The 26,413-nt window shown below is 43.7% G+C and overlaps 1 protein-coding gene across 4 annotated transcripts in view; it reads left to right on the top strand.

Moving 5' to 3' along the window:
- The window catches only part of LOC143339902 (partitioning defective 3 homolog), a 310,965-nt gene that overhangs the window by 189,708 nt on the left and 94,844 nt on the right, over positions 1–26,413 (top strand). For 2 of the 4 annotated variants that reach the window (XM_076761452.1, XM_076761451.1), the window contains exons 16-20: positions 1,133–1,319; positions 11,429–11,577; positions 14,346–14,384; positions 19,616–19,849; positions 23,456–23,693. In XM_076761452.1, the coding sequence (XP_076617567.1) occupies positions 1,133–1,319; positions 11,429–11,577; positions 14,346–14,384; positions 19,616–19,849; positions 23,456–23,693 (847 nt within the window). The remainder of the gene's footprint in view (positions 1–1,132; positions 1,320–11,428; positions 11,578–14,345; positions 14,385–19,615; positions 19,850–23,455; positions 23,694–26,413) is intronic. The other 2 variants (XM_076761454.1, XM_076761453.1) reach the window with 1 other exon arrangement.

Genomic DNA, 26,413 nt, shown 5'->3' with positions numbered 1-26,413 from the left:
CCGCGTTGATTGGTGCTCAGACTTCCACAATGTGCGTTTATCATTTGTCGGGCCCCAGTGAAATTAAATGCCTCTCAGATCCGTGTTGGGATCCTGCCAGGGTAAATATTGTTGTCTGCTGTTAGTGATTACACACAATTGTTCCTAAGCTATTAGATTTGCAAAACGGCTCTCCGATAATGGAAACAAAAGCAAAGACCAGGAAGTCCAGCATTTCTGTAAACCTTTGTCTAATAGGAAGCAGGTGTGTGCTTAAAGTCTGCTCTCTTCACTCTCGACTTTGATCCCCCTTTTTTTCAGTCTCTGCGTTCATGCTTAAGTCCCGCACTGATCAATTTGCAGAGTGAATCTTGCACCTCTGTATTTTAATGCCACTTCTCATGACGTTGAACCACCCTTCTCCTGCCCTTGGTGCTGAGTGCCAGCCACGGCAGCACATTCCCCATTGACTTTGACTCCGGAGGAGCAGAAAAGGAGCGATTCAAAGAAGTCCTCAGCAGGGAGGGTCAGGCAGGACAGAATACAGATCAGGGGAGCTCTTCTTCTGCTCATATTTGTCCTTGGAGAGGAGTGAAGGAGAATGGATAAAGCAACTTGGGTGTACAACTTCTTGACTGTGCATAGAAGACATTATATCACGTTGTGTCTTCTGCTGTAAGTCCATTTTAGGACATTTTCATGAGCCTGCTACCTTTTAGCCGAGATTGTCTTGTCCTGCTACATCTTTGCATGCGTGCAGCGGTGCATAATTGTGCCCGATAAGCTCCGTTATTTACCCCTTTTGAGAAATTGTGCTGTCCTTCAGGCATGTCCTGATGTGAAAATCAAGTGCAATTATCTCGGCCAAAGTTATCTCTGTGTGCTCTATTATCTTGGTAATTACTAAAGCAAGATACAATTATTGTGTTTACACAGACACGTCTGTGGAGGAGTGTGTGCGCACATGTCTGACTTTGCTTCGGCATGTGGACATAGTTCCTCAGTCTGACTTTTTTCACACTTATCAGACACCACTAATTGGATGCTTTAAAAACTTTGAGTATTGATGCCATGTTAGGTTTTAGAATTGTGAAGAAACTTTTACAAATATGTGTGTCGTCATACATTTCTCTCCCTTATCTCTCTCTCTCAGGTAACTACCAGCTCTCTCCGACTGTGAACATGCCGCAGGACGACATAGTGATGATCGAAGACGATAGGCCGCCCCTGATTCCTCCCCACCTTTCCGACCAATCGTCGTCCAGTTCCCACGATGACATGGGCTTCGTGGGAGAGAACCCGGTGCCCTGGATCCACGAGCTGCCCGGTCAGAATGAATGGTGAGCAGCGGCTTGTTCCCACTCTGCGGTGGAGTCAGCTGAATTATTTATAACTTGATGGACTTCAGACAGGCCCTGTAAGGAAGGGAAGCAGGATGTTTTTTTTTAGTATTTTCAGTTACAACATGCAGGAGGTTTAGGTTAGGTTACCATGTGAGGTTGCTGCTGGTCATTAAATTTTTGGACTGCCACTGAGTGCTGCCACCAGAACACCGGAGAATCAGATGTCTTGATTTGGTATTCTGCAGAAAGTACAGAAATGATATAAATATGGGATTTTACGAAAATAAATATATTCGAATACATTTTCAGTTATTGCAAAGTTGTTGCCCACATTTATTACAGAGAGTGATGGTTTTTCTTAGTGGAATAAACCAGATTATCTGCCTTAACAAACCAGGAAATGACAACCTTGTATCATATTTTAAGTTTGTTATGGGAAAAGTAATGGACTTTTGCATCGTGGCTACACTTAGAATCCAAAAATGTGGGTAATTTGGGGGAATGTGCAGTTGTGTGGGTGTGGGTGTGTTTGTATATGTGTGTTAAATAATGGATGCAGCAGCAGTCAGACTGTGAGTAAAAAAAAAAAAAAAAACAACTCCCAGGGACTCTTGCAGTACCCCCCCCAACCCCAACCCCAACCACCCATAGGATTTCAGCATCCCACTCAGTCTACACACTGCAGCCCAACTGAAGCACCCTCATAATAATATTAAGAAAAAAAGAACTCATCAAGCTTGTCAAACTAGTGATTCTCTTTAGGGACTCGACCGGTAGAGCAGAGGAAGCCTTCCAGGCCGGGGGAAGGAAAGAAGGAGACTTCAGCTCTGCAGCACGTCGCTGTGCTGATTTTCTGAAATACTGTAGCCGTTCCTTTTTGTCGTAGTCATAGGCTGCCTTTTATCTCAAGAAGTTATGGCCGTTCATTCTTAAAGGTATAATCACTCACTCTGAAATTACTGATGGCATTTCCTGTGTGATTGCAGTGTTCAGGTGCAGGAAATGTAAAGAAAAGCCATCCAATTACGTCCTTGTTCTCCTCTGCATGGCAAAGTCAGGGACTGCTTTTTCACTAAACCCAGGTTGTTTCTCGCTGTTAAATTACTTTTTCTTTTCATAGTGAGACATTTTATTTTATAAAGATTGTTATTCTTTCTTTTGGTTGGCTGGTTGAGGTCACGTGCATAATGGCATTCTGCAACACAACTCCAGACTTAAATTTTTTTTTTTTTTTTTTTTCAAGGTGAAATACTGGCTGCCAAGAATAGAGACACTTGTTTTTTTTTAGTTCTTTTTTTTTAGTAATTTTATTTCTTTTTCCCTGGAGACTCTCTCTCTCTCTCTCTCACTCTCTCTCTCTCTCTCTCTCTCTCTCTCTCTCTCTCTCTCTCTCTCTCCCATTCTCTCATTTATTATGAATGAGTGGATTTGCTCAGCATGCCTGTTGTTCATGTGATGTCAGAGGTTTGTCATAGTGGATTAGGTCCACAGCATATGGCTCAACCGCACTCTGACTTCCTCACACGCACATACACATACACATACACATGCATGACGTGTACACACAAGGCAGAAGTGTGCTATATACCACTGCCTAAGGTTATTGTGAATAATTCATGTCCTCACACACACACACACACACACACACACATTCTCTTTTACTCAAATGCTACATCTGCTTAAACGCACCAAGCGTGCATCCTTTTTCTGACTGACTGTAACTGTTTCTCATTTTCCTTTTCAAGTGCCCCCAACATCCTCTGACACACACACACACACACACACACACACACACACACACACACACACACACCCACACACACACACACACACACACAGCGTTAACAGGCATACTGAGCCAGCAGGGGATGTGGGTCAGCCAGACTCCAATGTATTGGAACTGTTACTTTTTAATTAAGCTCTTGCAACAGTGCAGCCAGGGCCCTGTACGTATTGAATATGTATTGTGCAGAGCTGTGAAAGTCTCACCTCTGGCCTCCAGTATTATTCAGCCTCCCTTCCTCACGGGTGGCCGCCTTGCCAAGGCCACAGCTCTACACCTACAGTGCATACACAAAGCACAAAAGTGGCTGGTTGGCTTGTAAAATTATTGCAATTCAGGCTCTTTCTCTTCATGTCCTTTTTTCACCCGGCGGAATTTAACGAACTCAGAAATCCTCTTTCTCTACTCTTTTTATTTCCCGCTGTAAATGCATTTCCTCTGTATGTGACTTGTTCTGTTAACACACAGCCAGTTGCTTGTAAAATGAATTTAATCTCAGCTTGCTTCAATCTTAATCTGGGAGTAATCAAAAGGTCATTTTAGCATCTGGTAGCAGTTAATTTAAGGTAAATAACAACTAGAGTATACAACTATCTACTGTATTTTCCCTTTCGTTTGTAAGCGTGCTTTCTCATCTCTCCCTCTGTTATATTCCTCCTCTGTTTCCGTCTTCTCCTCGGCAGGTTTCTATTGAATGGTAGCCCACGTGTTCGTGTGTTAGGCCCCTAAGATAAATCGTTGTTTTGGAGGCAGAAATCCCATCTCACACAACACACATAAATTGACCTACTTTTTTTTTTTTTTTCTTGACACGCCAAGCCAATATCTAACGGGTGTGTGTTCTGTGGATGTGTGCACATGTGCTTCTTGTTTGTTCACCTTTTACTGTGTGAAGACATCAGGCTGTTTTGCCTCCTCTCTCAGGTACTTAGAGCTGTCCTGTTGTTATGAAACGTATGAACCGCATTAGCTTTACGGGCCTGAAATGAACATAAAACAGGCTCTAAATATTACAACCCCATGCTATTAGATCTCTGTTAAAATGATAATGTACAGATACCCAAGCTTTTATTGGCTGAAGCTGTATTACAAACTGTTTTATTAGTATTATTATTAATGCTTCTGCTCCCTTTTATCAGCTCGGTGGTGGTAGGATTGAGATTGAAAGTGGCTTGTGAATGGAAGCTGGTTCAAATCCTGAGAGAAGGTGGAACAGTAAAACCTGCAGCTTTCATGGAGATGGATTTTTGAGAGGCACTTGAATCCAGCCAGATGTAGAAGACTGTGGTGGTGCTGGGTTAGTCCAGGATATATGCAGGGTTAAAGGGTGTGTGAATGTGATTCAGCGATGTGATGGAAACCAGCATGTGTCTTCTGTCAGGTTTCACTGAATAAATAAAGGTTGTAAATTATTGCTTTGCATATCTGCGCCAAGTTCATCAGAGCACTGGGTCCTGACCCGTCACATTAATTCCCTTTGCGGTATTTGCATCCTCCCCTCATTAGTTTGAATCCAAAGCCAAACAGGAAGGTCCACGTCTAAATGATTTACAGTAAAACAGATAACAAGCACTGGTTGATATATTGTCTTTGCAGAATCATCTGGATAAAGAAAAAAGATTAAAGGTTTTTCTCACGGGACAGGAATGTGGAAGTGTCAGACACACAAATTAGTGTAGAATCATTGCAGCTCCTAATACAAGCAGAATTGTCTGAGATGCAGGAGGAATGTTTGTGGTTTCCACCTGCTTTTCATCTCACAAGTTAGAAAGTGCACTTGCAGGGTGTGTCTGTTCCCTCAAACTTGGGTCCAATCCATGTCTTTTTTTACATGGTTTGTGAGCACATAACAAACTTGTTGTCTATTAGTATCAGTTGAAAATGAAGATCTGAGGAATAAAAGCTTACAAAATCAGCCATCATCATTTAAAGGTGCTCAGATTTTTTAAGAGTTGCTCAAATCAGCTTTCCTACTAGTGTATTAAACCCACGTTCTCAAGCACCTAGAGACTATAACACTTCACTGCACCAGCACCCACGCCTGTATGAATATTTCCCTTTCATAACAATGCCCCCTTGGTAGTTGATCTAATCCTCGCTGAGATGCCACAAACTTTATCTTTCAGAAGCAAAAATAGCAGCTTTTAAAAGTATTGCCAAGCTTGCCTTGCAATGTAACATTTAAACAAGACAAAACACAAGTCCCCTTCTCAGGAGAAGTTTGTCAGAGCACCACAAGGAGTGTGAACCCCTTACCTACAAAGCGCTGAAGCAAAGCAACTTGACTTTGAAGATGAGGCTCTTTGAGAGACTAAGAATGTGCCTCCTCCCAACAACTGAACCGCTCTGCTTCCCTGTGCTATTTTATTGAGTGAACCCAGTGTTTTTCTACTCATTTAGCTCCTTAAAGGGGGCTGTTATTGATCGTGCACATCCACGAGCGCTTACGTGCAGGCGTGTATTAATGGCTAGAATAACAATGACAGAGGTTGTACATATTCTATAGTTTAATCTGAAATCTGAAAAAGTTTATAAAAGAATAAGTGATATTATTGATTTAAGGATATTTAGACCTGCAGCTCCCTTTTTCTTCTATACGTCTTGCTTTTTAGTTGGTTTTAGACTGTTTAATGTGAGGAAATGGACTCTTTCATATGATTTTCTGTGCCATTCGTGGTTATGTTTAGCAACTTCTGGTGAAGGCAGGCCGTCATGTCAGGACAGGTTGAAAAGCAGACATTGCATGTCCTTCAAATGTACCATATTTTCACACTTGAACAACAGAGTAATGCATCTGCCAGCACTTGAAAGGAAACTGCTAAAGTTTGGAATTATGTTAAAAACGATACCACTGTGTTTCACTCTGGCCAGCAGGGGAGGCTGCAGCCCCCACAGCGACCCCGTGCCACGAGCTCACTGAGCCGGGTCTGTTTCTGCCGTTAGCACACCTTGTCTTTCAGCTCTGGCAGCACTACCTTTCCCTCAGTCGTGAACACACTGTCTTCTAACTTATGTGAGGACAGGAGGTGAGAGGACTACATATTCTGAGTTGGCAGTGAAGTGCAGAAAAAAGCCGGGGCGGGCTGGTGGGGTGTCCGCAGCATGCTCATCAGTCTGAAGTTTAAGAAGCATTACGCAACACCACTGAGGTTCAGGAACTAACTACGAGCAGCTAGCCTGTGGCGCACAGGCTGCTATTACCATACCTACCACTGTGATAGCTGCCCCGCATACCACCTGAATTAAATTTGACTTACTTTCAGGAGGAAAGGAGGCATGTGCAGTTGAAATCAGATACTGGCTGCTTGCGATATGATTAATATGGTGCAGTTTACAATTACAGTTACAATTAGTCATTTGGCAGACGTTTTTATCCAAAGCGACGTACATATGAATTCACAAACTGATGGCGCAGCATCGGGGGGCAGTTTTTGGGTTCAATATCTGCCCAAGGATACTTTGGCTTGTGATATAGCTAGACTGCTACCGAGGCCAGGGATCAAATGACCAACCTCCTGATTGGCAGACGACCGCTCTACCTCCTGAGCCGCAGCCGCCTCATCCCCATCAATTTGTTCATTTGCGTATTGTTGTTATGATTCATTTGATTGATACTAGAACCAGTACATGTTGGTGGAATACAAAGTTTTTCATTGTCCCCATGCAGTAAAACCTATTCAAAAGCTATCTAGCTTCAGGAGGTGTGAATCTGGTAGAAGTACCCTCCTTAAAGACAGAGAAGTCACTCCCCACTTGGTCCTCTAGGGGCACTGTCACAACCCTGATATAGCTAGACTGCTACCATCCCCATGGCTTGGCCCTCAATCTGGATGATGCCGACAGGTGAGGTGTCAATTCTCGTTAAGGTGAGAGGGAGGAAAAATGGACAGCGAGAGAGACAGAGAGAAGGAAAGAGAGAGAACTAGACTGTGTCCTTCTCTGTCTTTGTGAGATGTTACAGGTGGAAACATCATTTCCCAGGCAGCCCTGACACAGTCTGTCGACCAGCAGAGATGGAAAAGGACTCGAGACAAACACACACGCACACACTGCTGCACAGACGCGCTCAGTCTCACGAGTGTTTAGATACACATTGGCTGGTAAACAATTTCACAAATTAACATATAAAGTGGAAAAGGTCCGCATAGGCACGAACAAACAAACTTCCAAGCTAACATTGCAGGCAGACTGCCTACTTTAGTTGACTGCCTAATAGTCTCCATCATCAGTAATATAAGTAAGAATCACAAGTGCTCTATTAAGCACATGTGTTTTTCCCAACAGGCTATCAGCATTACTACATAATGATGGAAAAAAAAGTCTGTTCATGCACACAAACACACACACACATGCACTATATGACTAATCTCAAATGCCCATTTAAGTTGGCAGTGACTTTGATATCAGGTGGCACACATACGCGCACACACACATGCAATAATTGCAAGCATTTTTTCCTTAAATGCTAATAGTCCCCTCTGGCTTTATGAATATTTACCATGTCTCAGCAGCGCGCCATTGGTACAAGCATGTCATACACGCTTTCGTTCCTGCGCTCACCTTGACAGTGTTTATCTACGGCTTCCTGTGTTGTGCACTGTGTGTGTGTGTGTGTGCCCTACACTGCCTGATTGTGACAGGAGTGCAGGTGAATCTCAGCATGAATGATACCAAAGTTACCTGCACACACATAAACGCACACTTGTCACAAAAAACATCCTCTTTGCCTGGTCAGTCGCTCTCCCACTCAGCAGACTGCAGAAGTCAGTGCAGCAAAACTCAATTAAAGCATCCGTACAGCAGGCAGGGAATGAATGAGGAGGTCTATGCAGGAGTCAGCCGACGGACAAAGAGGTCTTAATTGATCCTGTGCTCTCCCTCTCCATCTCTCTCTGCAACTTCATCACAATTAAAAGGAGATTACAGCAAATCACAGGTGCAGCTGCTCGTCTGTGTGGCACTGAATGAACCATTTTATTGTACAGTCTTTATGCCCAGGCTTAAGTCAAATGTTTTATAGGTGCAATTAAGTGAGTGAAATAAAAGTGGTAATCTGAGACATATTTTTTTATGGCACATACATGTTCAAGAAATTTGTGAGAGAAGTGGAGGAGACTGCTTGTCCTTCACCTTTTTTCCTTTGAAACGCAGAAATTATTTCAGCTCTCTAGTGTCTGGCGGTGCGCATGCCAGCAGTACAGACCTCTGCTCCGACTTCTCATGCAGGGCTTTATGCAATGATTGAAGACAGCCCCAAGCTCCCTGGCCCAGCTATGCATCCATGCGGTCAGCTGAATCGGCCTCCTCCAAACCTCACAAGGACCATTTCAGAAGCACCTTACTGGGCATCACTCTCCACCTCCTGCCCCTTCTCTGAAGGGTTGAAACTAATGCAAGGAACCCCCCGCTAGTCGATCAAACCGAGCTGCACTTTTCTACAAAGTAGGACGCTTTGAGACTTACCTCTTTGCGGTTGTTTTAAATGAGGGTAAGAAGGGTTGGGAGTTGGGAAAAGAAGAAAATGAAGTAAGAAAAAAAAAAAACGACATCAGTCACCAGGGTAAAATGTGAGTACAGAGGGCTTTTAACAGCCACCACTTAGCAACAAGGCTGATGTGCAGTTTGACACATTTAACTTCCTGCGAGGGAGTCGGAGACAGGAACAAGTTGATGTAAAATGCAAGTTAAAGCTGTGGATTTGCCTGTGAGCAATCCTCGGTGGTAGTTAATTTTAGATGATGGGAGGACTTTGAACGGGGAGGAAAGCATCTGCTCGGAATGGTGGAAATTGCTTTTAAACACTGCTTAAAGAAGGAAAGATGAGGGAATGTATTATCCAAATGGATTTGGCCCACTATTAAAGATAGACCAGAGGCATGGACTGGATGGATGGTCTGAGGAGGAATTTGTGCCATTCTGCAGATTATCTAACTTGTGTGGGAGGCGGTCACATGGTCCAGCTATTTCTTATTTCCATCTATCCAATACATTTTTCATTGACTATGTGACCAAAGTGAGCAATTCAGTCGTCATCCAAACTCAGCCAGTTAAGGTTTCTTAACTGGTTTCTTTCAATTGCCTTTTTTCCCCCCACCAGTAGACCATTTGAGAAGTATCTGAATCAGAGCGAAGAGACTTTCAAAGCAGTATCTCATTACAACAAGCATTCCTATGGGGAAATTAATGGGCAGGAGAAAGCGAATACGAGATCTCTAATTGAGTGCTACATTTCTATTAATGGACTGTAGTAGCTGTAAATCTTTGTACGCCAGCCTTACGTAGACTAGAAGATTAATATTAGCCTTGCTATTCCTTTGGTACAATAAGTAGCACATTTATTTCCTGACAAAAATGACGCATAAGGCTGGTAGATTTGCTTCTAAACTTGACAAAGCTGAATCATATGATATCTAACTCAATTCGAACACGCATCCAACCTGTGACAGAGGTACACAGGTAGGAGCTGTTTGGCTATAATGGGACGGAAGTTAAAGCGGGTGGGAACCAGTGGGGCTCAGGGTCACTGCCACCTCTTTAAATAGTTCTGATTACTACTGCAGAGACCTGAAGTTCTGACAGCAGGTGCCTCAGGCTGGGAGGGGTGCTCAAAGCAACACAGTCGGTTGCTTCTCTTCAGATTACCCTGCATCCTAAACCCGGGCATTTAGTCATTGCTCTGCGTGAATCAAAGGAAAGCAGAGGCAGTGTTAAAATGGGCAGCAGCTTAAACCAACAGATCTGATGTCCTACCAAGTGAATTTGCACCACCGCTGGGCTGTCCCTCTGAACTTCACTCGTACTGCCCACAGATTTCTCACAAACAGTCACACACTCGCCAGCTCTCTGTACCTGTGTGGCAGCGCTGTGCGTGATCCCACCTGCTGGCCTCTTGGTCTGTCTATGTTCTATGTGTGTTCATTTGGCCCAAATAACACAATACTGGCAAGAGTGAAGGAAATCTAAATTCAGGCTGAAAATATGTCCTTTCTCTCCGGCACCGTCTCAGTCACGCTCCGACAGATGACATTTGCGGAGACAGAAAAAGAGAGGGCAGGCTGGTTTTTGTGGGCTTGGAATGATGAGAGGAGAATAGCGAGGGATGATGAATAAATGAATTATACATCTGTGCTGTCATTCCTCTCTTCCTGCTCCACCTCCTTCTCTTCCTGTGTCAGCTGGAGTTGGTCCTGTGAGGCGGTCTGATCTGAGTTTGGATTGTCAGGTATGGTCGACAGCAAAGTGACAAGTTGACGCCAGCTCCTCGGTGACACGTGCAGCAGCTCTTTTGTTAAATGGGGCTGACAACCCAAATAAGAATTGTTTACATGCAAACAATTGCCAGCAGGTCTGCAGATGCTGTTAAGTGATATTACAAATATTGAAGGATGCTTGAAGGAGCGTCTGCTTCAAGGCGATTCATTGACAGAAACTCTTTTTCTCAGACATGTAATCGTAACATCCAACGCAGGACAAAAGCTTTCCCTTTTTAATTGCAGAGGAGATCAGATCATTTGATGAAATTTCTGATGCAAAACGCAGGAAGTTCATTTTCCTAAAGGATCTCCAGAGGTAGAAATACAAGCTACCTTTAGTGGTTGCAATGTATGATCATCAACAGAACAAAAGAAACAGTGACAGTGCCCTCTCAAGCGTGTAACATTTATTAGACTCCATCGGCACTGCATCTTCTCCCTTCTGTCTCCCCTCAAATGGCAAGATGTTCTCTCCTTAATTGTAAATGCACTCTTCAGCATGCAAATAACAGTGACCCCCCCCCAAACCTCCTTTCCCCACTCCCCTCCGATTTTCAATTAAGATCCAGACAGAGATAGAGGATCTCTAAGGGAGCACACTATAGTGGTCTAGGTTCTGCCAATGCTCCAGACATATAGGAGGAGGGGGGTTATTGAGTGGCCATGACCCCAGAGCACCCTCACCTCGCTGGGGTATCACACATCTTAGCCAGGCTTCGTCTGGATCCCACCCAGCAGAGGTGGAGGTGTCCTTGATTAGAATAGTCATTGAAATGAAGGATTGAAACTGACTGTGTGTGCAAGAGAGTATTGGATGTTCAGAGTCGTTATCTGATGGTAAAGGAGTGTTTTGGGCTGAGCTTTAGAGATGTATGAATATTAATGTGTGGATTTTATTTCCCAGTATCATTATAAGGATGTCCCCTAGCAGTGTAACTGCAACCTGATGAAGATGATTACAAAATATAACTTTAATTGGAGAATCATTGGATTAAAGGGTATGCTGTTGGAATGACCCTGCACGCCTCAAGGCAACTTTATATTCTCTGTTTCTTCCCCATGAACTGCAGCACGCTCAGTCCAGACACAGACGCTGATGTTTCGTTCCAGAGGGAAGGCTTCGGCCGCCAGAGTATGTCAGAGAAACGCACCAAGCAGTATGAGAATGCCTCTCAGCTGGAGATCGTCAAGACGCGCAAGTCCAAGAGCATGGATCTAGGTAAAGGCTATGTTACTGCTGAACACACATTACACATGCATGGGGTCAAGAGTGTGTGATTAAAGGAAGTGTTTGGCATTGTGGAAAATATGCTTGTTTGCTTTCTTACTACACAATGGCTGTTATATGAATTGGACTGTTTATTGGCGAGGACCTGCACCTTTCTGGTCTAATCTCACACACAGCACAGCACAGCACAGCACAGCACACTTTGTAAAATGGCAAAGCATCATTTAATAAAATGAAGAAGATATAATACGTTAATTAGTGAGCTTTAGGGGTGTTCAGTTAGCCAACTGCTGATTGTAGCACTGTATTTAATATACAGACAATCTTGGCCAGAAAGCAAATAAGGGTATTTCCCAAATGTGAAACATAATTTCAGTTTATTACAATGCAATATTGTAAATATTATTTATTTAGCCATAAGTTTTATTACAATACCTTTGCACTCACATGGCAATATCACTACAACAAAGTCCGACGGGCAATGTTGATAGTAATCTCTCATGCACAGTATGGCCAGCACATTAGGCCAAAGCTGAATCAGAAAGTTGGCCTATACAGTGCGATGAATGTTTATGAGAGACATGTCACAATTTGGCATTCAGTAACATCTAGCTAGTCTGTGGGTTTGTTTCCTGTAAAATTTGACCATTGGTGTTCATGTCCCTGTTGGACGCTCCAAAGTGCTGATGGACTAGATCTCATCGTAACCTGTGACTCCTCAAGCACTTACTGTCTCTCACCTTTTCTGCCTGTCTCAGTAAAGGTATAATACTGGGGGAAATGGAAACACTGTCGAAAACAGACACTCACACACACGTACACACACACAGAGTCCTTTCAACCCTGTCCAACCAACACCTCTCCTCTTTTTGGCCTCCATCTCCCCTGGCCCTGTGTCCAGTGGAGCATTTGTAAAGCACAAGAAGCAAGAGCACAATGGCCTCTTTAGTGACTGCCTTGTGGTGGGAAGGCTGGCGAGATGCATGCATGCACGTACACACGCGCACGCACAGGCGCATACTCAAACACACACTGCATCCTTGGAAGAAGATGGTGCGAGTTCAGAGCCTCTCCCACTGAGGCTGGAGCAGACGCTGCCTTCTCTCGGATCACTGGCTAATCATAACAGATAACAGCAAACTCTGTTCCACACAGAGCCCAGAGACCTGTAGAAATCTTTGACTCTCCCACAGACTAGTGCAGGTCCAGGCCACTGCACTCAGCTCTGTGGGGTCCACCTTCCCTGTAGTCCCCTTTGTCCACCCTCAAAACTTTTCTCCAAAGTGAAGCCAGACAACACAAACTTTCAGCACAAAGTGCTGCTTAGGAAAAAGATAATAGTTAGCCATTGGATCGGTTTCACTGAGCAATTAGTTGAGCATACAAGTCTTTTCCATTATGTTCTAAGTGTCGAATAAAAATATAATTGGCTATAACTGAGGACAGGAAGTGAGTAGAGTGGACAGGATGCTGAGATAGCTCCTTGATGGCGTCCTCATCATTGCAAATGCACATTTTATCAATGAGTTTAATCAAAAAAGCTTTTGTCTCAGAGTGGTGTCAGCATTTATTTGTGAATTAGTTCTTTAAAACCTTAGTTTTTACCAGCTCATCTGTGTAAGACAGTGCCTCACTCTTGAGCTAACCAGTGTTACTGATGTTTTGCAAATCTCTATTATTGCTCTGTTCTGTCTTAGTTCTCGAGTTCAGTGTGTGTTATTAAATGTAATTCAATGTCCCGTTCCCTTCCACTACTTGCACGACCCAATTGAGTTTGTGAAATATCACGCTGACGGAAATCCTTGCCAATAAAAAGTCATAATCCATCACTGAGAATATCACAGCGTTCAGATGGTGCAGGGAAACTAACTTGTTCCACTCATACAATAATTCTTGTAACTGACATGAGCTCCCAGAGGAGAAATGTTTCAGTCAATATGTGAAACGCAAGCTCTGGAGCCTGTGTTCAACATGAAAGCTACATATTGTGCATATCTAACATACGTCACAGAAGTTCCATTTATCTCAAAGGCGCACACTGCTATAGTATGTTGATTATTTTAATGAAATTATTACATCAAAGCCACACAATGGAAAATGGCTTATGGCTAATGTATAATAGAGTTGAGAATTAAATGAACCAAAGAACACAGTGCCAGCATTTCTTCTTAAGCCTTGTCATTGGCACCCTGTTGGACACTGAAGTTTGTCCTCAGAAGTTAGGAGTAAGCATACCTCTTTACTTTCCATTAACACATTAATAAAGCTGCTCTGTGCTTTCAAAGCTACCCTGACTAAACGGTTACCATGCTCAACAATGCTATCCCCTACAGACTCTCATTTTATTCTGTCACTAGGTATTTTTGTCCCTCCTTTTAATCGTGTTCCAGGTGCTCCCAAATCACACGAGCAGATGGATTTCATGACTTTGAAGCCCATCATTGTTGAAATATGCTAAACTGGTCAGACACCACACGGTTCAATCCCATTTAGATGGGGAACGAGATTGAGTGAAGGAAGAAAAGGGAAGAAGGAGACGTGAGGTGCCATGGCTAATACATGAGCACGTTCCAGCCACTTTTCCTTGTAAGCCTCGTGATTGACAGGCCCTTGCACGGAGTGTAATATGTTCTACTTACATTACTAATCTAAAAATATTCTTCCCTGCACTTTCATTCCATCTCTTTCTATTTTGCATGTGCTCAACAATGTGGTAGAGAAGGTACTAACCACTCACCCTTGTTTATGCTCTTTAACAGTAGGAGATGAGATTAACTGCAGCACAAGAACCAGTGCAGGTAAGAAACCACGCCTGGACCAGCTCAGTGTCGCGTCACCATTATTACAGTGGACCACTCTGATTGTTCAGCAGGGTCCATGGGTCAACAGCAAAGATTGGAAAATCAGTCTGACACTTTCTCCATAACCAGCTCATAACCAATCATTATTGGCTGTGTGGTTTTGGCACCTTTAGATGCATATGGAGGAGAGAGTTGTTGGAGGTAATTGCAGCATGATCAAAAGAGGGTTTTCATATTGCTGAGAGGGAGTTGCATGGTGTTGAATAGAGACTTGGCAACTAATGTGGGAACCTGTGCCATTGTGCTCGTTCTGCAGTGCAAATGACTGAAGAAAACATTCATTTACCCCACGATTTGTGGAGGGCTGGAGACAACGAGGCAATGGAGTGGCATTTGCAATAGAGAGACATCATTGCCAGTTGGCCTCTCTGACTCGCTGAAATTGATCCATCAGGCTGTTTTGAGCTCTGGTTGGAGCATTGACTTGATTAAATTCAAACAGGAAGGAGCTGATGATTGGGTCGCAAGGGGATATTTTTGTGCGATTTCTTAGATCACTAATTTGAGACTAGTATGCGTCTTCACTATCATGTCCAGGGATATTTGAAAAAAACAGTCATATTCATATATCCTAATATATCAGGCATGCGACAGTACATTTATGCAGACATAAAAACAAGTTTTTGTCCATCTCAAGGACTCCTAAAGACACTGCAACAAATATTAAGAGATGAGTGGAGCTTCGTCACTGATAGGCCAGCTGTGATAAATGAGAGACTGGCACTTCAAGCTCACCATGACTGTGAGTTTCTGTTCCCGCCAAGTCAATTGCTGATCCAGTGGGTTGCCAGGCTGGGCATGAGAGTTGCCAGCCTCTGCATATTAATAGCTCAGCCAATTCAGTGAGTAAGATGACTTGGAGAGAGATAAACAGGTATAAAAATATCAATTTCGTGGGTTGATATAACCGCACAGTCACAGGTTATTATCCAGCATCCCTGATTGAGGTATTAACCAGTGTGGTTAATGATGATTCCTTTGTGACACATGTTCCGCGTATGGAGGACGTCCTTTGTCGGCCTAATGGTCCACAACTGGCAGAGACATAGCAGCCCGACCGACCCAGGGACGCCTCACTTCCACTGGGATACCTGAACGTGGCCTTCCCTCGACCACCTTGGAGGCTATTTTTAACATAATTACCCTTTTACCGCCCTGCTTAAAGCCTGGCTCTCTGAATAAATTATGTGTAATGGAGCTCCTGTCTGTACACAGATCTTTACATGCAAGGGCCCGTGGTGAATAATGGCTGGGGAGCATAGTTTTAGCTGCTCTAATTATACTATTGGCTCCTGTTCCTGTAATAACCGCTGCTGATTTATTCATGGAGTTTGCCATACCTCCCCTTTAACGTTTAATGGCAATGGATCTTCTGCAATTAACTGTCCTTGCCCTTAATCTGGCAAAGGCCCACAGCATGTTGACCATTCTTGTCTTTGGCCATGAAAATTCCAGGTACACTTTCCCCCTATTTGGTTTGATTGTCTTTCTTTTTGTGTATTTCATTTTGATGATTTTCATTTCTCCTCCAGACGTGTGGGGAGTGACAAACTCATGTCTGTATGCAATGGGGGAATATGTATTTTCATCCCTCTGAATAAGAGGGAGATGAGGAGCAGAGCACTGAGGCTTCTGTTGTGTGATAGGAATCACATAATAGACTGGCATACAGAGAGCTGTCCGTCAAACTCTCCCAGGAGAGCCGGGGCTGCTTCTGAAGAAAACAAAGGCAGGTTCGAGGCGGCCGGGGTCTATGGGCAAACTCTCTCTCTTTGCCTTGCTCCCCCCTTCCCTTTGTCTCTCTGTTCCTCTCAGTCATTCACCACGCTGACTAGAAACAATGGCGAAGGGGATCGTGGTGTGGAATACCGAGCGGGAGGATTATTCCCTGTTTCCGAGTACAGCAGATGTCATTTGTGTTCCCTTGAACTGTTGCATCCTGCGCAGCTCAAACTTGCAATCCCATTGTGTCAAACATGCACCCAGGCTTCTGCGTGTCTGCTGTTGGCAGGCTTTGCGCACAGGCTTTAAAAAAAAAAACCAAAAACCAAATTTACATGGCATTTGTTCTGGGTTGACTGAGTTTTATCCACAAAGTATGAAACATTACAGCATGTTCCTGCTATGCTGCATCTGCGAATATATTTCCTTATAATGTATTTTTTCTTCAGACTGCCCTCTCTTGTCCTTCCCATGATGAGATTACTCCTTCTGAACGAATGAATTACATGATTGTTACTGCATTCTCTTGGTATTGGAAGGTTGTGCGTGTTTTCCTGGCATTAAAATTTGTCATAGTAATCAGAAATGGCCTACCTCTTCTGAGGAACTGAGCAGTAAAACGAATCTTCTGTTTCAGCAATCAGAGAGCTTTTGACCCCCAAGACATTTGAAGCACACAGTAAAGTTTCATTTTACTGTCCAATGCAGCCTGAAGGCGCTCATATGAGCTCTCCCCACTAAATGGGATGCAGCATTATGGGATTGGTGGTCGTTTATTTGGCGTGGTACTTTCAGGATCGCGTCCAGGTTCTCTCGAGATTGGACACTTTTATTAACATTGACGAAAAAGGAAGGGGAAAGTGGTGCGTTGAAGACATAACAGTACGTTTACCACTCTGGAAATCCAACACCACTGACTAAGAGCTGACCTTTTAGCCTGTATCTGACTTTGTTGACACCAGATCTATAGCCGCCACGGGTGATAGAGAAGCACTCACACTCTCAGTAAGGGCGTGTTGGTTGCTAACGCAGCAGAAAGAAGGATGCCCTTGTGACCCCAAAGACCCTAAAAGTAGCATGGAAACTTTCAATTTCTTTAAAATTACAGGATTATTGCTCTTTCTTGCATCTGTCCTCTGCAAGTAGCTGTCTAGATGGTGTGTGTTTGAACTGTAAAACTCAGATAAATGGCTAATCACCAATCAGCTGCTGCAGGTTTGCTTGGTTTAGGGATCAAGAAGAAAAGAGCAAACAAAAGCGAGAAGCTGCCACTGCTTAGAATTGTGATAACGTTAGCAGCACATGTGCATTTCTGTGCAGTGCTGCCAGTTAACCCTCTTTTTTCTTAAGCTCTTAACTTATTCATACGCTGCATTCACAACCTTTGTGTATTCAAATCACTCCACATTTCCTCTCCTCCTGCTGCCATCTCTCATACTCTGAAACAAATGTATTTCAGAGGTAGCGCTCCATACGGCGATGACAAATTGATTTCTTTCAGCGATGGGGGTTTATTTTCTTTGCCTAATCTGTGTTTGGCTGTGCAACCCTGCATCTAAAGATCCACTGTGATCGCCCAGCAGCACTGGCTCATGCCTCATTTAGGCCACTTTGTCGAGGATCTTGTGGATACTGGCTGACATAGAAGTGCGTGTATCACGTGAGTTTGCGTTATTGTTTTTTTTGGGGAGTCCCTCCATGGGACACACACACATTTGAATGTGTGTGTTCTATGCAGTGGGGGTAGAGGCTAAACCTTATAGGACGAGCTGCAGGAGATGTTTATGTACGCCGCATGAAGCCACACAGGAAACAGCATCACGCACTCGCTACGTGTGGAGGGTCTGTGCGGTCTACAGGGACTCGTAAAGACACAAAGCCGCTCTATCCAGACTCCATCGACATGTGCTTTACCCTCGGAGAGTCAGTGGGGCTGCTAAAGTAATTAAATCAACCGTTTGTCCATTATTACTGATAGTTTCCTCTGCAGAAGTTTACATCTAACAAGGCTTCACCCAAACATTTTCAGAATTCCATCTTGTTACGTTTGACAGCACCTTGCTGCACGCTGAATCGAGGCAGAATAAAGGGGACAGAAAATCAACCAGGCTGCTTGTTTACCAACTGGCGGGTAAGGTAAGAGCTCCGGGGAACTGACGGACGCTCCCTGACAAAATGAAATACCAATACCTGAGTCACGCTCCACTTACATACCCTAAACAAACCCCTGGCGAGCATTGGAAAAATAATTACGGCTGTCCGGGGCCTGGTTCCAGTGTTGAAGAGGTTGACAGTTCAAAATTTACTTTGCATTCAATACAGCTGGTCTATCAGCCTGTCTATCAGTGCTATTGATGTTCTTTTGAGTAGATACTTAATCTAAGTATGATATATATGAGCTACTCCAATCAGCTACTTTGCAAAAAGGTTTCAAGCCGTAACAGCCCTTCATTTGTGTCATGAGCACAATTTACATGTTAATTGTGTTTACTTTGCATAATGGTTATGCTTTGTGCAGCATTTATCAGCCAAGTAAATAAAGTGGGTGGCACTGGTCTTGTGTCATATAGGCATATCGCCATGGCTCATACTAACGAGTGCTATGTGTCGCAGTGTGCGGTGTGTGTGATGACTGTGCATAAGAAAGGTTTGTCCTGCAGGTGGCCTGTGTCGACAAATGTTTTGGGGGTTTTTACCCACCAGGCTAATCAACGTAAGACTGATAACAGAGCAGGTTGTTTGGATTTTTCACTGGTTCTGCCTTCATGTTGTGCTATTACCTGTTATCTAAAATCTACCATGTGAAGGCCTTAGAAATGCAGCAAAAGATTTCAGCTGTGAGATGTTGTTTGTACTAAGATGGACGAGTGAATACAACAGAATGGTGCTAGAAATGAATGGGCTTTCGGATTTTGTTTAGTCTATAGGTCTTCCATTTTTCTCGCTTTAACCAGCGTCAATGCAGAGAGGACTGCTGATGGAAATAGGTTTATAGTCAAAACGTTTTTTGGAATTTATTATACTTTAGTAGAACACCATAATCACACTGGTACAGTGGTACACTGTTGTCTTTGATAGTGGCCCATTTATATGCATTACATTCCAGCCATATAATTTAACTCTGCAGACACAAGGACAAAGGTTGAATCATAATTCCCAAAAGGAAAATGTCTCCGTGAAGATATAATACTCTGTTCTCATTTCACACACTTCATTGGCCAGGCAATGGCATCATTTGTTTTTCATGTTAATTGCCAGACTCACACCTTCTCTTTGCTTGCCAAGTACAGCACATAACATCTTCCTATATGAAACTAGCACAACGTGAATGATTCATCGACATGCAATGGGCTCTGTGATGATAGGTTTTAGGTCGCCTTTGTGGCGGAGTTAGAGTCACGCCATTAGTTTGCTGACCTCAGTGATACTATTTCGTCTTTCTGTAGGTTCCGCAGAACAAGAGGTCGGACCCTCACTTGGCTTGAAAAAGTCCAGCTCCCTTGAAAGCCTCCAGACGGCTGTTGCCGGGGCGACTCTGAACGGCGAGATCAATGTAAACAGGCCACGCTCACGGATCGTCAGGGGCCGCGGCTGCAACGAGAGCTTCCGAGCTGCAATCGACAAATCCTACGAGAAACCTGGGGTCACAACGGCAGAAGAGGAGAACAGCATGGATACACGTGAGTGTTGAGTGTTTTTATTTCTCAAGATGAGTATTGATCTGGAGTAATGTGCCCAAAAGCGTGTCACCGTAGAATGAACAATAAAACACATTGAGTCAGTGTAATATAGGCCAACTCGACACCAGAGCCTTCTCAGAATGGCAGGATTCACCTCCAAGTAAACTAGGTTAGGAATCCCCACTTGCTAAAGAGACGTGTGTGCCACAATGCACATCTGCAATAAGTGTCTAGGTTACACACTCATTAATATTCACACAGTTCATGTTGAGTGGAATTGTTAGAGACTGTGGCAACGTGTTTCCCAGGAGCTTACAGGCTCTTAAAGTGCATTGCCATGTTTTCCAACAGAGTGCATGCGAGGAACAATTTCTGCTGTTCTGTTTACCCACATACGTCAGGGGTCCTATTATATCCATTTTACATATAATGTGTGCGTGTAATTGCATTTATTATGATAATAAATGAGCAGCCCAGTCCCTAGAATAAAATGTTGGCCTGAAATGTTTCTACGAGAGGTTTCAAAGTGACGTCATTCAGATTACCAGCACATGTATACGAGCCAAATTTCTCATCAGGAGGAGGGGGTGGTGTGTTAGCTTGGAGAGGAGGGTGAGGTCAAGCAGCAGACCAGTGTTCAAGCCATATATTGCAACATAACAGGGTACTTTTAACAAAACGTCGGGATATTTTCCAACAGTGTACATGGCAACAAAACCGAACATTTTTAATGCAAAGCAAGCCGTGTTTGTGGTGACAAATCCAGGTATTTTAAGACAAAACATGATGTTTTCCTAATCCAAACCAAGTGCTTTGTGAGTAAACCTAACCACCTTGAGTTGTCGTAACATAAAACTGAAAATTTTTCGACATAAAGAAAAGTTTCAGCGTATCTGTTGTAAAGTAATGTAAAGTTTCACATATCCTTGGTCTGCAGAAACCTACAAAGCCAACATTTCTCCTGGCGATTGGGTTTAAAATGAAGTCCCACTCTTTGCTTTGGACTGTGCCAATTAGTTTTGGCACATAACAACATAAAGCCTTGCCAGGTTTCCTCACAGTTGTTTTCCTGCATACCTGACTGAGACTGAGACCACAATTAACTGACTTTATTTTAAGCTACTGTATGAAGACAGCATTTAAAAGGAAAGACGTGCCACCTTCCTTTTGAGCGAATATATCCATCCATTCTTGGTGTTTGATGAGAAAAAGACATGCGTTGTATATAGAGAGACAGCCGTCTTATGTTTTCCGACAGGTAATAACCCTGCAACACCACAAGAGTAATCACCAGATATAAATTTCCATTCACCATTAAAGAGCCGGGAGACATTTGAAAAAGAGGGAATTATTTGCCTGAAACGCTTTGTTCTCATAAGCTCTGTCGGCAAGCCACTAAATACAGTCTTATCTCGGCAAAGAAAAATGGGGAAAGCAACCGATTTCTCCTGCCGCGGTATATTGCATTCTCCCCCATGATATTCAAATAACTCTGTTTTTCAATTTAGATAAAAGAAGCCGGTCTGTGCTCGTCACTGAGGTTAATAGTCAAAGTTGACAGATAAGCCACTGCCTTCCTCTGCTCCCAGACTTTTATTTACATAAAATAAGAATGTGGCATCACCCAAAGAAAATGTGTCCCCACAAGATATCCTGCTGGGCAAAATGTGCTTCCCCTTGTGCTACTTTGTGTTGCATCGTTTGCGGAAATAAAAGGGAAAAAAGCAAAATCTGCTCTGCTGAGCAGAAATCCCTCTTTTATGTGTTGGAATAAGACTGGCAATTTTACTTGTCTGTCATAACCTTCGCTGACAGGCCAGCTTAAATGTCCCTGATTATTAAAGCAGGAAAGTTTAATGGTAGAGTTTCTAACTAAAGTGACAAAATGTTTCCTGTGGTTGCCTGTCTCTGCAAATTATCTTGTAGTCTCCTGACACTTTCATCAATGCTTCTGCTGTCATTTGAGATCGTCATCCAAGTCTTTCTCTTCTCGATTCCGTTAAATTGCTGTGGATGGCCTCACCTTTTGATGTCTGGTGTTATTGGCTTTTGACAGGAGCTTGTTTTTCTGTCTTGCTTTATTTGAAAGACTCAAATTTAATGGCAAAAATTGCATTGATTTATAAAAATGGCATGTTCCTCATCTGTATGGCCTTCCTTCAAACTCAAGAATACATGTAAATAAATGCGCGCACATGCACACACAAAGCACACATGGCCGCTGCCCCCTGGGATGCTCTGGATTACGATGTTTAATATGTTGTCTGCAGCTTGCATCATTAAACAGTAGCGACATTAGCACTCCTGCTAATTTCAGTCGTTTAAATAGCCAGATACAGCTCACAGCTGCTATTTGCTGCCGTTGCTCTTAAGTGGATGATAAGCAGGCGGCAGATTGAGTGATAAAACTGATACCCATCCGGACCCTGCTCCCAAATTTGTGGAGGTGGAGAAAAGGAAGGGAGGGGCTGCGTGCAGCAGTGAATTGTGTAACTGAGCAGGCTTAAGCTACCGGCTTGCTCTCTATTCCTGCCGTATAGTGCCTCATGTTGAGATTCCAATTCAGTAATTTCCTCCGAGATGGCAGCTGAAAGAAATAGCTGATAGCTCCGCAGATCACAAGAGAAAACAAACCCCACTGTTCCTTGAAATGTGAATCCAGCCGCTCCACCCTTCTGTAGTCTGTCTCATCGCATATGCCACAAATTCATCATGGTCTCCCCTCCCTCGTCTTTCCTCGCGATAAGCGCTTTTCTCTCCTCCATCAAAAGAAGAACTTAAAGGACGACACGCTGTAAGACTGTAGTAATTTCTAATCTGAAGGACATCTACCTCACGCCTCAGAGCCAGAGATACAGCATAGACAGGAGCTATGCCGATTGCGAAGTGCACCACGTTTGCAATTAAGATCCCTTGGAGCCTTTTTCAAGATTATTTAAATGTATAATTACTGACAGATTAATTACATTTTGCCCATCAGTTCTGATTAGATGTGATGGAAACTTTGAGTTTAATCAACCCTACATCACCTAAGGAGTTTGGTTTCAATTTGATGGCTGGGTTGAAATTAGCTCAGACTCAAATTGAGAACCAGATTCGTATGGCCATCATTACAGCTTTCACTGTTTAGTCACATCATTTTTATATGAAACGTGGCAGAAATGGGGGGGGGAGAAAAACGGCGGTTCTCTTGTGAGCTGTGTGAAATGTACACATTTGAAATAACTTCAGGCTTTCAGCTAAGTGAAAATATGTTCAACAGAATACTATTCTCAAAGGGTGTACAATGTAAATATATTCTGCTCTAATGAGGCGAATGAATTCAGTGTGTTTTGTTCAAAGCTGCCATACCTTGTGGGACACAGCCTTTCTTTTAATTGTTCATCTGATGTTACCAGAAGAAAGAAGTGAGGCTTTGTACTGCAACTTTGTGTTCCTTCTGTGATCCACGGGGAGTCAAGTGGGAGTTAAAGTTTTTGTCTGCCTTTTATTGACGTACATTTTATTTTTCTCTCTATCTCTGTGTTTGTGGGAGTGTGCCATTCTCTTTCCTTCCCAGTATCTATAAATAACATCCTCTCCGTCCCCCTTATCTCTTCACTCCAGTGGACGAGGACACAGAGGGAAGTTCCAGATCGGGTCGCGAGTCGATGTCCACCAGCGGTGACCTCAGTGTGGGACCCGGGCTGAACGGCAACATGTCCAAAGATGACAGGCAGAAAGACCTCCACAAGGTTGGGGGGAAGGAAAAGAAGAAGCCTGAAAGGGATAAAGAGAGGGAGAAAGACAAGGACAAGAACAAAGCCAAGAAAGGCGTGCTGAAGGGCCTGGGCGAGATGTTCAGGTAGGAACGAGACGCTCATCTCCAAATCCTAAACAACCTCCCCCCCCTGTTTGCCCCAAGCACCAATCACTGCCTGCTTTATTTAATTCCATTCAGCACATTCACCAATGGATCATACAGAATTGGAATGAATTCTCTGGATGTTGCCAGCGCTAATCAGGGACCTCTCTCCTTGAACCCTGTGAGGTGGAAGGAGAGGGTGGAGGGGAGAGTGTGGGGGGGGGGGGATATCGACCTCAAGGGCCTCTGGTACTTTTGAGCCAGATTATTTTTAATAAGGGCAACATGTTTTATTCATAATCCCATGTGCACTTTCCTCCTATCCAAACACGCTCCGCATTTGTTAACCAGTGGACAATGTTCAGGGCTCATACAGGTGCTAATGTGGGAGCTGTGATTTGGTTCTAGGGATAAAAAAAAAAAAAAAAAAAAAAAAACAACCTTTGGAGATGATAAAATCGACTGCAGTTTGGAGTTGTTGCCTGTGGCTGGTGTTCTCAGCGGCTGTCTCTTCACACAGCTGCAAGATTTTAGAGGCAGACTACCATGGGAGACCACGAGAGGTGGCGTGATTCTGCTTTCAACACTCTTTTAGATACTCATCAGTTTAATAAATTGTCCACAAGCAAAAAAAATGTGATGCCAAGGATTTAATTTAGCAATCCTCTCACCTGCTGTAGGTCTTCTGCGCTGTGTTATCGCCTCACGTACCCCAGGAAGCTCCAGGAGTTTGGCAAATTCAAGCCAGACTCCTCTGCTGGCAGAGTTTATGGTTTGTCTTCCAGGCTGGAAAATAATGCCACTGCCTCTGAGGACTAATAGGCAAAGTTCTTTAACCCGAGTAGTCACGATGGGCCGTACACAGAGTACATAGACAACAGGAGAAGTGTAAAGAGACTGTGGATGAAAATAAACATCCTGTGGGTATCCTTTCAGTATCTCTGCCACATGGAAAATTAGTGGGGGAGTCACATTAATTATTTCAATTCTGTGCACATTTGAATATGGCATAAATTAACGGTGGAGGCGGTGCAAGCCGTTATCGTGCCGTAAGTTGTTTTCATGTGGATTAGTTTAATGGGATTAGTTAGCGTATCGCGGCGCACGGCTCGGTAATGAACAATAAAGACGACAAGTGTGTTTCGAGGTCATGATTGAGGAATGCAGGGAGCTTGCTTATCTTCCATTATTTTCAGTCTTGTGGTTTTTTTTCTTTGTTTTTTTGTTTTTTTTAACTCAACTGGCTACGCGTCGTGCGGTGTAAATGCGTAATGGCTCCCATTATGTCGCACACTAGGCATGAGCACATATGCGTTCGCAGGCGTGCACGCAGAGAAGTGCGCTGGATTGGTAAAAGAAAGAGGATTTGACTCTGTGACATATGACCTCTAGTGGCTGTGTGCTCGGCCCTATAGGTGGCTGCTGGGCGAGTTTTAGCTGTGGGCCTTCGGCGTGCCCTCCTCGGCCTCATCATCGTTCTTCATTATCTTTGAGTGCCACTGCCACTTAAGTGTTGGCACGGGGTAGGCCTCGCTGACACCCTCCCCCTGTGCATTCAGCGCCAGGCCCTGTGCCTCCTGAATGCAAAGAGGCAGCCCCCTGAACCAGCATGTCCCTCAATCTTTGTCTTTCCTTCTTTCTGCTACTCCTACTCCTTGTTGATACTTCAAACAATTTTCTCCTTAAAACTGTGACAGCTCTCACGCCCACACGTCTCCACTGTCCCTTCTCTATTCTCTCCCCTGTTCTCTCCAAATCCACCTAACAGTTTATAAAGTTAGAGACGGCAAGGAACTGAGGTGAGAACGAATGCGTCCCACTGGATACAATAACAAACTTTTTTTTGTACAGAACGAAATGGAGTGATGTGAAATGCCTAGCGGTCAAAAGGGAGGAGAGGGAAAGAAAGCGAAAGATCTGTTGTATGTCTCACTTTTAGCAATTCTAGCAAAAAGTTTTGACAGTGATTTCAGACTAGAGGAGTTTTACTGTGCATGACAAAGGGTTTGGCTGACAGTAACTCAACACTCTCAGGCTTACGAATCACAGATAGAATTTACATGAGCCGGTGTCACATGTGTCTCAGCATTGCATCAAAACATCAAAAAGGCATACTGATTGGGTTAATCCTTTGTAATACTTGTCCTCGTTGTTTTCATTAGCATAAACTGGACGGGCAGGCACTCACTTTTTCCTGCATTTCTCACACGTCTTACGCTCACGTTCTCCGTCTAAGGAGATTTCAAGGAGTTTGCAGCACACTGCAATTTGAGCTCATTTGCATGCAGGCCTTTGGACAGCCTGATGAACGTGTAGTGCACGTCTGCTTAATGGACAGCCTGATTGGGAGTGCATTAACATCAGAGCCAGGGGAGAGGAGGATGGCCTAATACAGGGAGAGAGAGGGAGGATAGAGGGGGAGACTGTGAGATAAATACTGTGAATGCAAGAATGACTGAATGTGTGCGAGCGCGTGATGCAAAGAAAATTGACTGCCTGAAGCCCAAAGCAAAGACACTGCAGTGCAGAGCCCCGGCTCCCCTGCCTCTCTGGATCCGTACTGTACTGCCTATAGGATGGCAGGCTGCCTGGTATACAGTCCTGTACCATCCAGTAATGAATAGCTTATAATCTTTTGAATGGATACCAATGTGCGTGCATGCGTTGGATAAAAAAACAGCCCTAGGCAGCTTGACATCATCGTTATTTCAAGGATGTCT

The sequence above is a fragment of the Chaetodon auriga genome, chromosome 21 (genome assembly GCF_051107435.1).
Source record: "Chaetodon auriga isolate fChaAug3 chromosome 21, fChaAug3.hap1, whole genome shotgun sequence".
Lineage (NCBI taxonomy): Eukaryota > Metazoa > Chordata > Actinopteri > Chaetodontiformes > Chaetodontidae > Chaetodon > Chaetodon auriga.
The sequence above is the reverse complement of the archived record's forward strand: the minus strand, read 5'-3'. Positions and strand labels throughout refer to the sequence as shown.